Source organism: Pimephales promelas, chromosome 25, assembly GCF_988280905.1.
Source record: "Pimephales promelas chromosome 25, fPimPro1.hap1.1, whole genome shotgun sequence".
Taxonomy (NCBI): Eukaryota; Metazoa; Chordata; class Actinopteri; order Cypriniformes; family Leuciscidae; genus Pimephales; species Pimephales promelas.
Genome location: NC_142793.1, coordinates 10,156,424 through 10,172,565, shown reverse-complemented (window position 1 = coordinate 10,172,565; position 16,142 = coordinate 10,156,424). Strand labels below are relative to the sequence as shown.

The 16,142-nt window shown below is 37.7% G+C and overlaps 1 protein-coding gene across 19 annotated transcripts in view; it reads left to right on the top strand.

The window, feature by feature from the left end:
• ptprjb.1 (protein tyrosine phosphatase receptor type Jb, tandem duplicate 1) overlaps window positions 1-14,794 on the top strand; it is an 88,059-nt gene extending 73,265 nt beyond the window's left edge. For all 19 annotated transcript variants that reach the window (XM_089127765.1, XM_089127762.1, XM_089127770.1 and 16 more), the window contains 11 exons: window positions 3,824-3,880; window positions 9,172-9,265; window positions 9,365-9,409; window positions 9,637-9,724; window positions 9,853-9,943; window positions 10,875-10,948; window positions 11,050-11,184; window positions 11,293-11,409; window positions 11,516-11,676; window positions 11,801-11,936; window positions 13,583-14,794. In XM_089127765.1, the coding sequence (XP_088983891.1) occupies window positions 3,824-3,880; window positions 9,172-9,265; window positions 9,365-9,409; window positions 9,637-9,724; window positions 9,853-9,943; window positions 10,875-10,948; window positions 11,050-11,184; window positions 11,293-11,409; window positions 11,516-11,676; window positions 11,801-11,936; window positions 13,583-13,714 (1,130 nt within the window). In that variant the 3' untranslated portion in view covers window positions 13,715-14,794. The remainder of the gene's footprint in view (window positions 1-3,823; window positions 3,881-9,171; window positions 9,266-9,364; window positions 9,410-9,636; window positions 9,725-9,852; window positions 9,944-10,874; window positions 10,949-11,049; window positions 11,185-11,292; window positions 11,410-11,515; window positions 11,677-11,800; window positions 11,937-13,582) is intronic.
• Window positions 14,795-16,142: the final 1,348 nt, after the last annotated feature.

The window sequence follows — 16,142 nt, the reverse complement described above, 5'->3', positions numbered from 1 at the left end:
GAGCCAGAAAACTGAATTGAGGCTGCAGAGGGGGTGGAACCAGAGAGCTGGGTAGGACAAGCGAAGACGAACGAGCCACAGAGCCGTGTAGTACCGGTGGAGACGAAGGAGCTAGGCAGGACCAGCAGAAATGAAGGAACCAGGGAGCCGGGCGGAACAAGTAAGGACAAGGACCAGGACCAGTTTTGACCGGGGCGGAGCCGTGGGAATTGAAGACCAAAGTGGAGTAAGGTGTGTTGGTTACCAAGGGGCAGATTGGCTAAATTGGCACCGCAGGCACTGGGGTCCAAGGCGGAACCGAAGAGTCAGAGGACTGAGGTTGAGATATGGGCTCAGAAGACAGAGCTGGAGGGAGTTGGAGTAAGGAAAAAGGAGAAGTCAGGGGGATGGAGTAGCCAGTTGAGCAAAAGGCTGAAGGATGCAGCATAGCCAGAGGTAGAGTCGGTGTCTCGGGAAGATGAGGCAAGCCAGGCAAATGAGCAGAGCCTGCATTTCAGTACTCGCCGATACCGATACCGAGTACTTAATAAAAAAACAAAAAAAACATGATTTAAATATTTTTATATAGGCTACGGGTTTTTAGGTCCTTGATTAAATTACTTGGGTAACACTTTATTTCGATAGTCCACTTTACTAACTATAAGTAACTTTTCAATTACATGTCAACTATCTGTCATTAGAGTATTAGTAGACTAGAGTATTAGTACGATCAGCTTAATATCTGATAACACTTTATTTATTTGGTCCCCCAACAGACATTCAACTGACTATAAGTAACTTGGCGACTACAAGTAAACTTATTCTCCTAATCCAAAGCCATTCACTTTGAAATTGTTCCACACCAGTGATGCACGGGTTGATCCAAAATGAGCGGGTGCCTGGGTACCCGCAGTTACGGGTCATCCAAAAATATTTTTAATGATATTCGGGTCGCGGTCGGTCAGGTCGTTTGGAAAAAAATGCAAATTAAACATTTGTATTTATATAGTACTAGATAGAATTTTCTATGAAATATATAGGCCGAATTTATTTATTGGCTGAATAACTGGCACGAAGATGACACACAAGCTCAGTCTAAACAGTTCTCAGTTCTGTACTGGTGTGATCCGAGAACCGCTGTACCTCTGCGCTCGTTACTACGCGGATGCGCAGTATCAGCAGTATCAACAACATGTCTCAGTTCAGTGAACTGTTAGAGTTACTGGAGTAAAATATAATTCGGGATATTGGTTTATTTCAACTCGGAGGGACTGTCAGGCATGTCTGAAAGTGAGTAACTGTAGTAACTTGTGGATCAGCACTGACGCAAGACGTGAACTGATGCGAATGATTCAGTTCGATTTAGCGTACTGGTTCGACCGGTTCATTAAAAAGAACCGATTCGTTCACGAACCGGCCATGTCTATGATCACTAGTCTGCAGAGAGATGGAGGCGGCAAGAGAAAAGGTGAAGACTGGGGAGTGGAAGCTCCGCAAATACACAAATAGAAAGAGTAAGTGTGGGAGACATTTACCGAAATAATGAAAGATGATGACCAAAGTGCTGCCTTTGTTATATGTAGGCTACGTCTTCTTGCGATGCTGTGTTGTTACACGTTTATGGCCCAATGACGCTACGATGAGCATGTACTAACGTTACTTTTTAAAAAATACGGTCAGGAAGAGGGTCGGGTACAATATTTTCTTACTTTTTTTGCGGTCCGAGTAGCGGGCGGGTAGTTGAAAACGTTGGTAGTGTGCGGGTTGTTTATACATTGACCCGCGCATCACTGTTCCACACGGCTGACATGTCTCCCCATCTCCCCGCTCTGAGCTGCAGCCGGAGCCTGGGGGTGGGCACTCGGCGCCTGTGATTAACCCATTTCTCAGAACATGGTATCGGTCCCCGGTATCGGGGGACTTTTAACGAGTACGAGTACTTTAGAAAATGTGGTATCGAGGCCGATACCAGATACCGGTATCGGTATCGGTGCATCCCTAAATCATAGTCTTCCTCCACCTCACCTATGGTGAAAAAGGAACCACTCTTTGCAAACTCTAACTCTACAAAATCCATACAACCTCCCTAAAGGACCAAAACTGTGCAGGAGAAATAGTTTTTTTAACATTAAAAGTAAAACAATTAAATTCTGTCCAAAAAAAGTTATCATTGAGCAGTCGGGTAATGGGTCTGACATTCCAGTGGTGCTTCTCAATATCCCTCCTCATTTTTATGGTCCTCCTATCTTCATCCAATGACCTGGAAACCAAACAAGCTCAGCCATCTTGAAGGACATCTAAATTCTCTAATTGCACTGCGAGGAACGAGGAGTGAGGAAGCTTCCTGAGAAGCTATGAGCGAGGTGTACGATGCACAGGTGTACCCTTTGTGGAAGTCTTTCTTGTCGAGAAACTTGATGCATGTGTAAATTCTGTCACAATATTTTTTATTTTTTATTTACCTTTTTAGTTTAAATAAATCATATCACACAAAATGGCATTTTGCTATATCTTTATTATTGATTAATTTCGTAAATAATTAAACTTTAAAGGGGTCATGAACTGGCTTTTAAAATGTTATTATATTGTTATCTGAGGTCAACTTAAGACGTTCGCTTGGTTTTTGCATTCAAAAACATCAAAATGAATAAGTAATAGGCTATTTTGTACCCAAGTTGTGAGCCTTCCTGAAATACGGTCGGTTTTTATGGGCGTGTCGCGCTGAAGACTTGGAAATAAACGCCCACTGCTGTGAGTGGATAACAGTTTTGCATATTATAATGAGTTTCACTCACCCGTCGGTGTATGTGGGGGAAAACGTCCAATGTTGTCAAATGGCAACCGGATTCGCCCATACATGTTCGACCCAGAGTCCGTGTGTTGCACAATTCCTGTCAGATCCAATATAGACGGCACAGCACCGTTCTTTACTCTTAATCGGTCTGCAAATCCAGTCTTGTTTACAAAACAATCCTCAGTGAAATGAAGCGAACAGACGACGATGTTTTACCCTCATCAGCTGGAACGTCATTAAAAACAAAGTTTATTCATGAAGTCCTATTGGAATCCAGAGGAAGCTTATGCAGCGACTGTCTTCTTTCACAACCAGGCACTGCAAAATATTCTGTATTGCTCGGTAGAACGATCCGGTTTCATCACGAGGTAGGCATGTAAGTTAGGATACTTAGCTATGCGTGTAATGCGCGAATCGGTGGGCGGGGCTAAACCGGGCGTGTTGAAGTAGGTGAGATCTTCTTCTGCGGGGGTGGTGTTTTAACCCCTTCGACGTCATAGTTTCCCACTTTTCAAAACGAGACGTTTTCAGAGGCTGGTGTAAATAAAAACTTTTATTGGACTAACAAGGACGTTTTCAGTTCTGAAACTTACAGGATATTCTTATACAGTAATATGATAACCTCTTAGATATTAAAAGCTCAAGGAAAATTTGATTTCTCAGTTCATCACCCTTTTAACAACATAAGGGCAGATTCTTTGAGCGCAGCTGATGACACAGTGAAGTGAGGACTACTTCAGTATTTCAAATCACATCCTGAGTGTCACTTTAAGTGAAAACAATGTGCACTTTTCTGAAATGCAGAATTCCTTTGCATGCAAAAAATAGTCTTTTTAGACATGTCAATAAATATAAAAAAAACTTGAATACCAATTGTACTTATTTCATGTCACTTCCTGCGTGTCAAACATCGTGCCTACCAGTTAAAATGTTTACATTGATTGATGTTAATACACTGATTGTAATACAAAACTTAATTGTATGAACAAATGCCATTGTTAGCTTGTACTATTTCATAAATGTTTTTATTTCTTTATTCATCCATGTCAGCATCCCCTGTCAATTCAACCATTTCTTCACCTGACTCACAAACACCTACACCTACAAGTGAGTACTGTTTATGGACAACTGTGTAAACTAATAGCTGTATTTTATATTGTTTAATTACTAATGACGTTTCATTATGATAATTGTGTCAAACAACAGAACCTTCCTGTAGTCCTGTCAGGATAATTAAATATTGTCTAATTAGCTTTATGCACCGTGTTTCCTGTCTTCCATTATTGGACAAACTTGATTCATTCAGGTGTGCCTGATTATTGTTGTTGTGACTACTGAGGTCAGACACACCTGGATTAATCAGTTTGTCCAATAATGGCAGCATTCTGTTACGACTTTTAGCACGGTAAAATGATATATGGCAGAAATAAATATTTTATAATGATCAAATCAATAGCCTATTTATGTTGATTAGCTCTATAAAATCTACTATGTTCTTATTTTAGATGTACCCTATTGATGGTCATTTGTTTTGTGTGGATATATTCATGTACATGCATTATTGACTAAAATTATTTTACCATGCTGAATAAGCGAGGTAAAGTCACAGTTGCTTCACTGCCAATTTCAAAATTGTGTGTGACTGCCGCTAGGAAGCGAAAGCAACAATCGAATGTAAATGTCTTTTGCAGTGGAAAGGCGGCTTAACCTGTGATGTGCATAATTGGTTTGTGCTGCTCTGTTTGGAGCAAGGGGGTAATCCACCAGAAGCTAAACTGGGGGCCGCCATTGGCTAGCAAGCCTTCACCTGCTGTTAGCATTCCATTGACTCCCATTTGTTTTTGCGTTACTTTGACAACGAATAACTTTACATATGTGGCATTTAAAGACTCCATTTGTCCATTGTTTATTTCTAAAGACACACGACAATGTATAAAAGGCTGCATTACCTTGTATCTTACGTTATGGCCTCATAGAAACAGTTTTTTGAAAAAAAAAATAGCCTAACGATTACGTGGGCTCTATGCACGGAGGTATTTCCGGTGAAGGTGTAAGCATGCTCGATAACTTCCGCCGATCGTAGAGTCCAATGCAATACCGAGAATTTATATTGAATGTTATACTCCATGGTTATACTAAAGAAACGTTAATCACAAAAACGGATAAAACAGACACCCCTCGTTGTGTTTATGCTTCTTTTTAAAATTATATTAAATAAACATAACTATATATAAAATTACATCAAAACGTATGTACGTTTCTTTTCAAAGACGGGAGGACAGTAAATTTTGAAGACTCTGCCATAATCCCGTTTTCCTCGGTTTTCCTCCGCTTTAATCTCCACAACCGGAAATGGACGAGCATCGTTGCGTCAAATGCGGAATTTATGCGTGCATATAGCCCATTGCTATACATTTTGTCCAAATTTAATTTGATTGTGTTCAATCTGCTTAAATATATGTAACATTAAAAGGGATAGTTCACTTTGAAATTAATTTTTGATATGTTTTAGCTTACCTCAAGGGGATCCAAGATGTAGATGTCTTTGTTTCCACAGCGTTTTCAATTTTGACATTTTTTGGTCAAACCGTTGTTGTCTGTCAGTCATACACTGGAGGTGAAGGGGGTCCTCAATCGGTTCACCTCAAAGAGCATGCACAGAGAAGTCAAAATTAAACATGATTTAATGACTCGTAAATGTAAGTTCACGTTGATGGCCTAAGACACGAAACGAGCGGTTTGTGTAAGAAAACGAACAGTATTTATATCGTTTTACGTCTTGTAATCATAGCCATGACAAAATGATCTGACGGCACGGGCGCTTCGGTCTGCACATGCGCCGGAAGTGATCGCTTGCGTGCCTAGCCTACATCACTCTTTGTTTATACAGAGATTTCGGAAGTTTTACCTTTTACTAAACATATTTAGATATACGGGAAACCGCAATGGAAGACGATTTCGGTATATCTAAATATGTTTAGTAAAAGGTAAAACTTCCGAAATCTCCGTGTAAATATTGAGTGACGTCACACGCAAGCGATCACTTCCGGCGTAACATTGAACTGATTCAGTTCGGTTCAGTTGGACATTGCACAACTGATTCAGATCACTTTGATTACACGAGGTAAAAACGATATAAATACTGTTAGTTTTCTCACAAAAAACGCTTGTTTCGTGTCTTAGGCCATCAATGTGTACTTACATTTACGAGTCATTAAATCATGTTTAATTTTGACTCCTCTGTGCATGCTTTTTGGTGGACCCCCTTAGCCTCCAGACTGATAGACAACAACGGTTTGACTGAAAAATGTCCAAATTGAAAATACTGTGGAAACAAAGACACCTACATCTTGACATATAGTTGCAAAGTTACTTATAGATTAGTCAACAGCACATTCAAAAGGGACCATCAAAACAAAGTGTTACCTATTGTTTTAATATAAACATAGTATATATACCTATCTAAAAGGAATACATACACAAAATATATTTGACTTAAATAATTAACAGATTAATAAAACAAAATAAAAAACGTGCGACAGTATCCTGCTGAGTTTGATTCATTTTTGTGAGGCGCAACGCTCCACGAACAAGTTGACGGAAAGGAAACCGAGACGAAAGAGAGCACATCCTTTCCGAGGATTTTTTTCTGTTGATATTGGGACACGAGTGAAATGAAGTACAAAGCCTATGATAAATAATAGTTTAGCATTCAAATACATCGCGAATATGAAACATTTGGATTCGAACGAGAGAGTTATAGGCTACGTGAGCCCAACACCAGATACTTTCAGTCCAACACCAGATACTTTCAGTTTTGCTTTAAATGATTTCATTTTGGCTTATTTATTACTTATATTTTTTCCATTCTTCTTCTGTTCTCAATAGTGTTACATTTAAAGGATTTGTTGTGGAGTGAGGGGAACTCAAATAGACTCAAATAGATAGCTATGTTTGTAGGCAGGGCGGCAGGCCTACATTATAGCACTTATTCACCGGTATAATTTGAATGAAATTGAATGCCACTTATACGTGATTTACCTGTTCCCTTTCAAGGGAACTCGAGCTTTATCGAGATGTTGCGTGGGATTGCTTAATGAAGCATATGTAGAATCAATCCAATGCGGTGGCGAGACGTCAGGCAGGTGACTTCACAGACCAGGAAACTACAAGATACCTAACCTAGCCTAAGGCACACCTGTGCAATAATCTTGATATGCCACACCTGTGAGGTGGATGGATTATCTTGGTGAAGGAGAAGTGCTCACTAACACAGATTTAGACAGATTTGTGAACAATATTTGAGAGAAATAGGCCCTTTGTGTACAGAAAAAGCCTTAGATCTTGGGGGCAAAACTAAAGTGTTGCATTTGTAATTTTGTTCAGTATATATATATATATATATATATATATATATATATATATATATATATATATACATACATCTGTTTTAATTCCCCCTTTCACCAGCACATAATATGTGTTTTTCTCTTAAAATTACTAGTAAAATTACTTTTACTTTGTTACATTGGGCGACGTTCCTCTCGTTACTTAATGTGAATGCAATATGTTGTTAAAAGCGTAGTTTATTCTAAGCGTGTGCTCTCTTTTTTTTCTGGGCATTGTAATTGTAATTGCTTGGTGCAGAAATTTTGATAGGTACGGTGACAGGCAATGGTTTTTGGGCTACAGATAGCCTATAATATACAAATATACAGAAATAATGTTTGTCTCTTCTGTTTTTGTTGCAAAGATAGCTTATCTAATTATGATGATAATAGCTAAATAATATCATGTTTTATATACATATATATATACAGTACATATAAGTCTCTGCAATCCAAAGTAACTAACTACTTGAGTAGTTTTTTCAATGGATACTTTTTTACTCTTACTCAAGTAACTTTTAGGATTATAACATTTATTTTTACTTTGAGTAAATATTTAAATGTCGATTTTTTTAAAAACGTTCCTCTTTGAAGACATCTGATCATCATCCAAAGCCCTGACTGAAGCTTTGCAGACTAAATATTAAAATAATGGTTTGACTATTCAGTATAACATTCTCTAAATATATATCAAATAGATAATGTTTTTTAAAGAGCCCCTATCATAGCATTTGAAATGTTCCTATTTTTGTTTTAGGAGTTCCCAAAAACAGTTTAACATGGATGCAAGGATAAAAAACACTCTATTTGTCTTATAATATGCATTTATTTTTAACTGATTTGCTCACCGACTCCCAAATGATTCGTACAACGACTCATTTTTCCAAACCACTCCTTTGCGTGACGCTAATCGGCGGTGATTGGTCAGATGACCCCGTCAGTTATTGTTTGTTAGCATAACGCATAAACATATGGATAAAGCACTGCAGTACTACAAGACGCTCTATTCTTTATGACAACTCCTATAACAGCGACAAACATTTCACATATTTAAAAAAAATTGACATTGGAGACCTAGAAGCTGCGCTGAGCCTACCTTACACACACACACGCGTACACACACATACTTATTGCGCCTTCCCTCCCCGCGCCCCGACGCTACAAAACCGTTCAAAACCCATAATCGCAACAATTATTAATAATACTTACAGGTTGTGATTCATAGGAGGAAGCTGATCCATATACACTGGGTGAGTAAGTTACTGAGTCCTCCTTTAGGAACAACCGCTTGCGAATCCACATTTGAATTCATTTACGTATGTTTTTGAACGATTCGTCATTAAAATGAGAACACAATCGGGCTATACTGTTGTGGTATTGTTGCAAATATGAACTCTAACCACCTATTCTTCACATGTCCGTCCCTGGTAAATGAAAACAACGTGGCTGAACTATCTTTGTATTGTAGAACACAGTGTCTTCTCGACATGATGCTATGATAAAGTATTTGAATGTGTAGACTTCAAGTTTACACTTCCGTCTACTGCGTGCGGCCAGTATGTATCTACGTCACGACGAACCAGCTAATGACTCATTTCAAAAACAATTCATTTCATAGACTCAGAGTCGACTCTCACTTTTGAAAGACAATAACTTTATAAACGGTGCACTTTCAGATATAAATCTTTGCAGGATGTTTTCATTCCCTTAGAGCTATATTCCACACCATATGGACAGTCATTTTCAAAAATCCATGATAGGGGCTCTTTAAGGTTGAACTTTGCATCTTAGTATATTCAAGTGTCAGTATCATTAAATTATCTGATAAGGTTTATATAATCCATAATGGCTTTCTTCTTTAACATTTTTAAACACATTACAAAGTGAACTCCTCTCTGACCCAGTAATAATATGGGACTAGTTATAACAATGTAAGTGGCATTTGAACTGCAGTTTCTTTATTGGAAACATATTTGACTTTTTTTTTTTTTTTTTTTTTTTCATTGGAAGAACCCTCTCATACTGGTCTGATTGTTGGCTTAGTTTTTGGACTAATCTGCATTCTCTTGATTATCACTCTCCTTGTCTTCTTCTATTCAAGAAGGTGAGTTACCAGTATCATCAGAGAAATGAAGATTGGACAGAGCTCCAGTAGTCAACCAGATTCATTTTATTAACATTTCTCTATTACTCTCTATTCCAGACAAACAAAAAAACAATGTCCTGACATCCCTCTACACAACACTAGGTAACTTTTTTTTTATATATATTTTATAGATTTATTCTTTTGAAAAAACTTAAAAGTGTAAATGAATTCTTTTTAACTCTTCTTAACTATTTGAAGAGATAAAATATAAGTAACTTTTTATTATTAACTCACATACTTGTATTTATTTTGAAAGTTGTAAAAAAAACAGTTCATTAAATTTGTGTAGGTTTTCGTCCTCAATGATTTCTTTGTTTTATCATACACAGTAATTGTGGTATAAGAATAGAAGATTATGAAGAGTATTTTAAGCGGAAACATGCAGATTCCAACTGTGGTTTTGCTGAAGAGTATGAGGTACATATGGGAAACGCATATAAACACAAACATATATATATATATATATATATATATATATATATATATATATGAATTATAATAGGGTTTTCAAAGTCTAGGTCTAAAGAAGTGCTCTGTTGTTGCAGGATTTGAAATCTGTTGGAACTGCGCAGTCAAAGAACGCCGCTCTGTCTATTGAAAACAAGGCAAAGAATCGTTACACAAATGTTTTACCTTGTAAGTAGACTGACTGACTGTTGCATATTGTGCAATTTTGTGGAATGCACAATGAAAATGCCATCATTTTCACTGTGTTTTTTGTGCAGATTTCCATTTCTGCAAATAATTCCATTAGTGCCGAATTATAGGAAATTTTGAGTTTAAAATAAAATTGCATGAATTGACCCTGGACTATTCACACAGAAGTCACATTGCAGAAAAGCAGATACATTTATTAGTTCATTTCCTTGTATGGACGTGGCTAAGATTTCAAATTAAAATGGACAGTTCAGTGTTTTGTTTTAGTCATTTCAATTTCATTCAAAAACATTGCCCCACATTCAACTGCAGTGCAAATGTAGCTTTAGTTTAGTATCATAAATCTCAAATTTTTCCCTCTCCTAAAAGTCTCAGAATGAAGTGAACAGTTGATGTTTGCTACTGTTAAAGATTCCATGGATCTAATTGGATGCAAGGAACACAAAAGAAGAACACAAAACAGGATATTTTGAAGAATGTCATCAACCAAACAGTTGATGGACCCCATTGACTCCCATAGTATGTCAATGGGGTCCATCAACTGTCTAGGTTATCGACATTCTTCAAAACATCTTCCTTTGTGTTCAGCAGAAGAAAGAAATTCATACAGGTTTGAAATAACTTGAGGGTGAGTAAATGATGACAGAATTTTAATTTTTAAGTGAACTATTCCTTTAACTAAACTAGACACCGCAGGAACAGAGAAAAAATAATATAAAAAAATAAGAGCCCTTGGAATATAACAGAACGTCTTGGTTAGCGACGGAAAGGGAACGACAGATATACAGATACAGTGTGAATTTATACTAAAATATACTAGATAAATATACTAAATATACTTATACTAGATGCATCATTTTAGTTCCTAATGAATGAATGAAACTAATTGGATCATGATTTCCTTCTTCAGATGATTCTTCAAGAGTGAGATTATCAATGTGTGGCAACCCCTTTGATGACTACATCAATGCCAACTACATTCCAGTGAGTGCATATACAAAAGGGAATTTTCAGCAGGTCATATGACTTCTCGATATGTTGCATACATTTTTCACTAATCAACATATTGATTTATTTTTGGTTAGGGCTACAATTCAAGAAAAGAGTTTATAGCGGCACAGGGTCCGTTGCCCGTCACAGTGAATGAATTCTGGAGAATGATCTGGGAGAAGAACGTCTACAGCATAGTGATGCTGACCAGATGCAACGAGCAGGGACGGGTGAGTTCAAAATTGAACATTATTGAAATATTATTAGTCACTTTGAAAAGTGATGAAAATGTATATGCAGGTTAAAGCAAACCAGCAATACGCGTCATTTTTCTCCAGGTGAAATGTGAGAAGTACTGGCCATCCGAGACGAATCATTATCATAACATCTCAGTGACGACCACCTCGGATATATCACTGGACAGCTGGACCATAAGAGACTTCAGTATCAAAAATGTGAAGAATTCGAATACCTCCATTTTCACTTCCAGTCGCATACAGGAGTCAATTGTGTTGTTTTTAAATCTGTAATATTTTACAATAATATGATTGATCACTGTAGGTGAAAACGGCAGAAATTCGCAACGTACGCCAGTTCCACTTCACAGCGTGGCCGGATCATGGAGTTCCAGAGACCACTGAAGTCCTCATTGATTTCAGACACCTGGTGAGGGAACACATGGACCAGTACTCACGCAATTCTCCAACTGTGGTGCATTGCAGGTAAATTAGATTCCTATAAACAAAACATTCATGAATTTATATTACAATGCAAACATCAAATATTAAACCTGCCATTTGTTTGATTAAACCTTCATCTCATTATATGACCTTGTGAATTTTTCAGTGCTGGTGTGGGAAGAACAGGGACCTTCATTGCCATTGACCAACTGATTTTCCAGATTGAAAGAGAAAGCATGGTGGACATCTTCGGAATTGTTAATGATATGCGCATGCACAGGGCTCTTATGGTCCAGACTGAGGTAAAGGAACGTAGAGGAACATTTAAAGTTAAGCTCAGTCAACAACATGTGTGGCATAATGTTTATCAAAACCAAAATAACTTTAACCTCAACTACCTTCTTTCCTTTAAAATAAATAAATAAAATGAATGCAACAGTAGGGCACTTACAATGAAGTATATGCGGTCAGTTTTTAGAGGATTTGAAAGCAGAAATGCGAAGCTTATAATTTTATAAAAGTGACAGATGTACACTCACCTAATTGATCATTAGGGACACCTGTTCAATTTTTCATTAATGCAATTATCTAATCAACCAATCACATGGCATTTGCTTCAATGCATTAAGGGGTGTGGTCCTGGACAAGACAATCTCCTGAACTCCAAACTGAATGTCAGAATGGGAAAGAAAGATGATTTAAGCAATTTTGAGTGATGAGTCTGAGTATTTCACAATCTGCTCAGTTACTGGGATTTTCACACACAACCATTTCTAGGGTTTACAAAAAATGGCGTGAAAAGGGAAACAAATCCAGTATGCGGCAGTCCTGTGGGCGAAAATGCCTTGTTGATGCTAGAGGTCAGATGAGAATGGGCCGACTGATTCAAGCTGATAGAAGAGCAACTTTGACTGAAATAACCACTCGTTACAACCGAGGTATGCAGAAAAGCATTTGTGAAGCCACAACACACACCACCTTGAGGCGGATGGGCTACAACAGCAGAAGACCCCACCGGGTACCACTCATCTCCACTACAAATAAGAAAAAGAGGCTACAATTTGCAAGAGCTCACCAAAATTGGACAGTTGAAGACTGGAAAAATGTTGCCTGGTCTGATGAGTCTCGATTTCTGTTGAGACATTCAGATGGAGTCAGAATTTGGCGTAAACAGAATGAGAACATGGATCCATCATGCCTTGTTACCACTGTGCAGGCTGGTGGTGGTGGTGTAATGGTGTGGGGGATGTTTTCTTGGCACACTTTAGGCCCCTTAGTGCCAATTGGGCATCGTTTAAATGCCACGGCCTACCTGAGCATTGTTTCTGACAATGTGCATCCCTTTATGGCCACCATGTCCCCATCCTCTGATGGCTACTTCCAGCAGGATAATGCACCATGTCACAAAGCTCAAATCATTTCAAATTGGTTTCTTGAACATGACAATGAGTTCACTGTACTAAAATGGCCCCCACAGTCACCAGATCTCAACCCAATAGAGCATCTTTGGGATGTGGTGGAACGGGAGCTTCGTGCCCTGGATGTGCATCCCACAAATCTCCATCAACTGCAAGATGCTATCCTATAAATATGGGCCAACATTACTAAAGAATGCTGTTGAATCAATGCCACGTAGAATTAAGGCAGTTCTGAAGGTGAAAGGGGGTCAAACAGAGAATTAGTATGGTGTTCCTAATAATCCTTTAGGTGAATGTAGATGACATTGGTAATGTAGGTAAATCGATGGTTAATGGGTAAGGATATGTAATGAACCAGTAATGAACATTTTGCAACAAAGGTTGTTGATTGACCTTAACTGAACCCAGAAAACATTACTATAGAAATTGGAGCTGATAGAATGTGACTTCCACAAAGAAACTGTAGATTACAGTAAAGTAGACTTATACTTTTACACTGTTTTCTTTTTCCTTCTGTTCTTCTACAACAGGAGCAGTATGTTTACCTCCATCAGTGTGCGCACGACATCATTCGATCAAGAACCGGAACCAACGTGGACTTAATTTACCAGAACAACGAAGCACTAAATATCTATCAGAATGTAAAATGTTTAAAACTGTAACTGTATACAGCCTGAAGATGGCCCTCAGGGCGTATTTAAAAGAGCATTTTTAAATTTACTTTAAAAATAATGAAATTCACACTTTGCATTTACAGTAGTTCGACTGTAATTTATTTTCTTGCACAAAAGCCAATTTTAAAGAAATATATATATGAGATTACACTGGAAAGAATGCAACATGTTCTATGTTAATTTTGGAGTAAACAGCAAATAACGTGGAAGTAATTGTATTTATATTTCAATCAAGAGATCTTTATTTTTTTACTGTGAAATGTCCAAAAGGATTATTTGAATATTTTACATGATATATTTTCTGTAATATCAAAAACCTGTACATGTTAGTACTGACAGGATTGTATCTGCTCATTGAGGCATCCATGAGATCCCATGGTTTATAAAATTTCTATCTCTTCAATGTTATTTAAAGGAACATACAGTATCTTACAGTATATAACCATTTAGAGCAGTAACAAAATGATTTTTCTTCTCCCCTCCCCAAGATGCACTCTCAACCTGTCAATGCACATGAAATGTGAATGTGTTTGTTTTGTTATAGAGAGAAAGTAAGTATAGAAAGTAAGAAAGTATGAAATTTTTGTTGTTATTATTATGGTGTTGTTGTTGTTTAAGGGTGTAGCTGTGTGCCCAAAGTTCAACCTGCTGTACTGGATATGAGCATTTGCTTGAGATTTGTCATTTATGTTATAGATACTGTAGTTTCAACTTCTAATTTGATTAGACAAGCAGCATTCCTAGAGCGCTAATATTTGGTATACAAGTGCAGCTATACAAACTCCCAAATTATGTCTGAAATGTAAGTAACTCTATATTATATTATGCTATATTTACTGCACTTTGTTGAATGAAAAGTGATTACACCGCAACTGTAATGTTATTAAACTTAGCAGCTGTGATTACCCACACTCTTACTTGTGTGATATTGCTTAAATATATTTTATAAAGCATTGTTTAAGCCATTTTTATTGTTTATACCTTTCTATGATCAACACTTGCAATTGTTTTGTTTTTGAACAATAGTTGCACTAGAATCTCTGTGGCCCACTTACATTTCCCACTGGTCCCTTCAAGCAAAAATACTTTCATTTGTCTCTTGCTTTTATATCCTTTGTGAACATATTTGTGTGTATGGACGTTATTTATGAAGACTTGCATACAGTGTCTTTATCTAATTTTGGTTTTAACTAATGATAATAGATAATGAATCAGATACATGCCGAAAACAATGACCACAAAATAAATGACAAATAAATGCATTTTTAAAAATATCAAACGTTCTGTGATTATTAAATGGAATTGATTCTGTCTTAATTAAAGTGTTCTGAGCATTTTTCTTGCATTTGTAGGCTACATTTATTTTAAAAAATATGGCAGAACATTTTTCTCCTTATTCCATTAAATGGCACCCAAGCACTCTTCCTGACATTTCATAAGGTTTATAGTATATTGTAATAAATGTGTGGAATGTAAGTGATATGATATGGGCCCATATGGATATTGTCAAGAACACACACCGAAGATCCAAAGTTTTTAATTAAGGGGCAATCCAAACTCGTAGTCATCCAGGCAGGGGTCAAAATCCAATAAGGCAATCCAAAACACAAGACAAAAACAAGAAACGGGCATATACAGACTTGCAAGTGAGGTCACAGAAAACAACCCCAGATAGCAAACTGACATTGAATCAACGTGGAAATATGACATAGAAACAACGTTGATCTGACATTTATTTGCTCATCGAATTAACGTTGAACCAACGTCAGACGCGTCTTTCTTTCAAAACTAACGGAAAATCAACTTGAAATCAACGCGTTGTTTCAACGTTATGAAAGCAAACCAATTTTCGATTTTCATTCAGCTTTGAAGAATGCCGCGTCTGACGTTGGTTCAACGTTAATTCGATGAGCAAAATCAATGTTGTTTCAATGTCATGAGAGACGTCGTTTCCACGTTGATTCAATGTCAGTTTGCTGTCTGGGAACGACATCGTACACATACTGACACAGGCTATGTTTACACGGAAACGATTCTGAAGAGAAAACGCAAAAGTGGCGTTGCGTCATCACTTTTTATGGTGCGTTTAGACGAGCGTTTTGAACGAGCGTTTTGTGTTGGAAATCCACGTGCATGGTGACGCAAAAGTGTGTAAAATTCAATGTAGGCTAGTATGCACTCCAGGCGGCTAGGAGTGCATACTACAACAACACCAAGTCCACGAGCCTGCGTACAACCTTCACTGTCAAGCAGACTTTTGCGTTTTTACACCATGTCCTAACTACACGCGACGCGATAAAATTCCAGCGACAGCAAGTGCGTCTGTCCACACTAGACGCGACGCGACTGACGCCACACATTCAGAATAGCGTGTAAGCAGCGTCTCTGTGAAAGCACACTGTTGGCCCGCACTCGC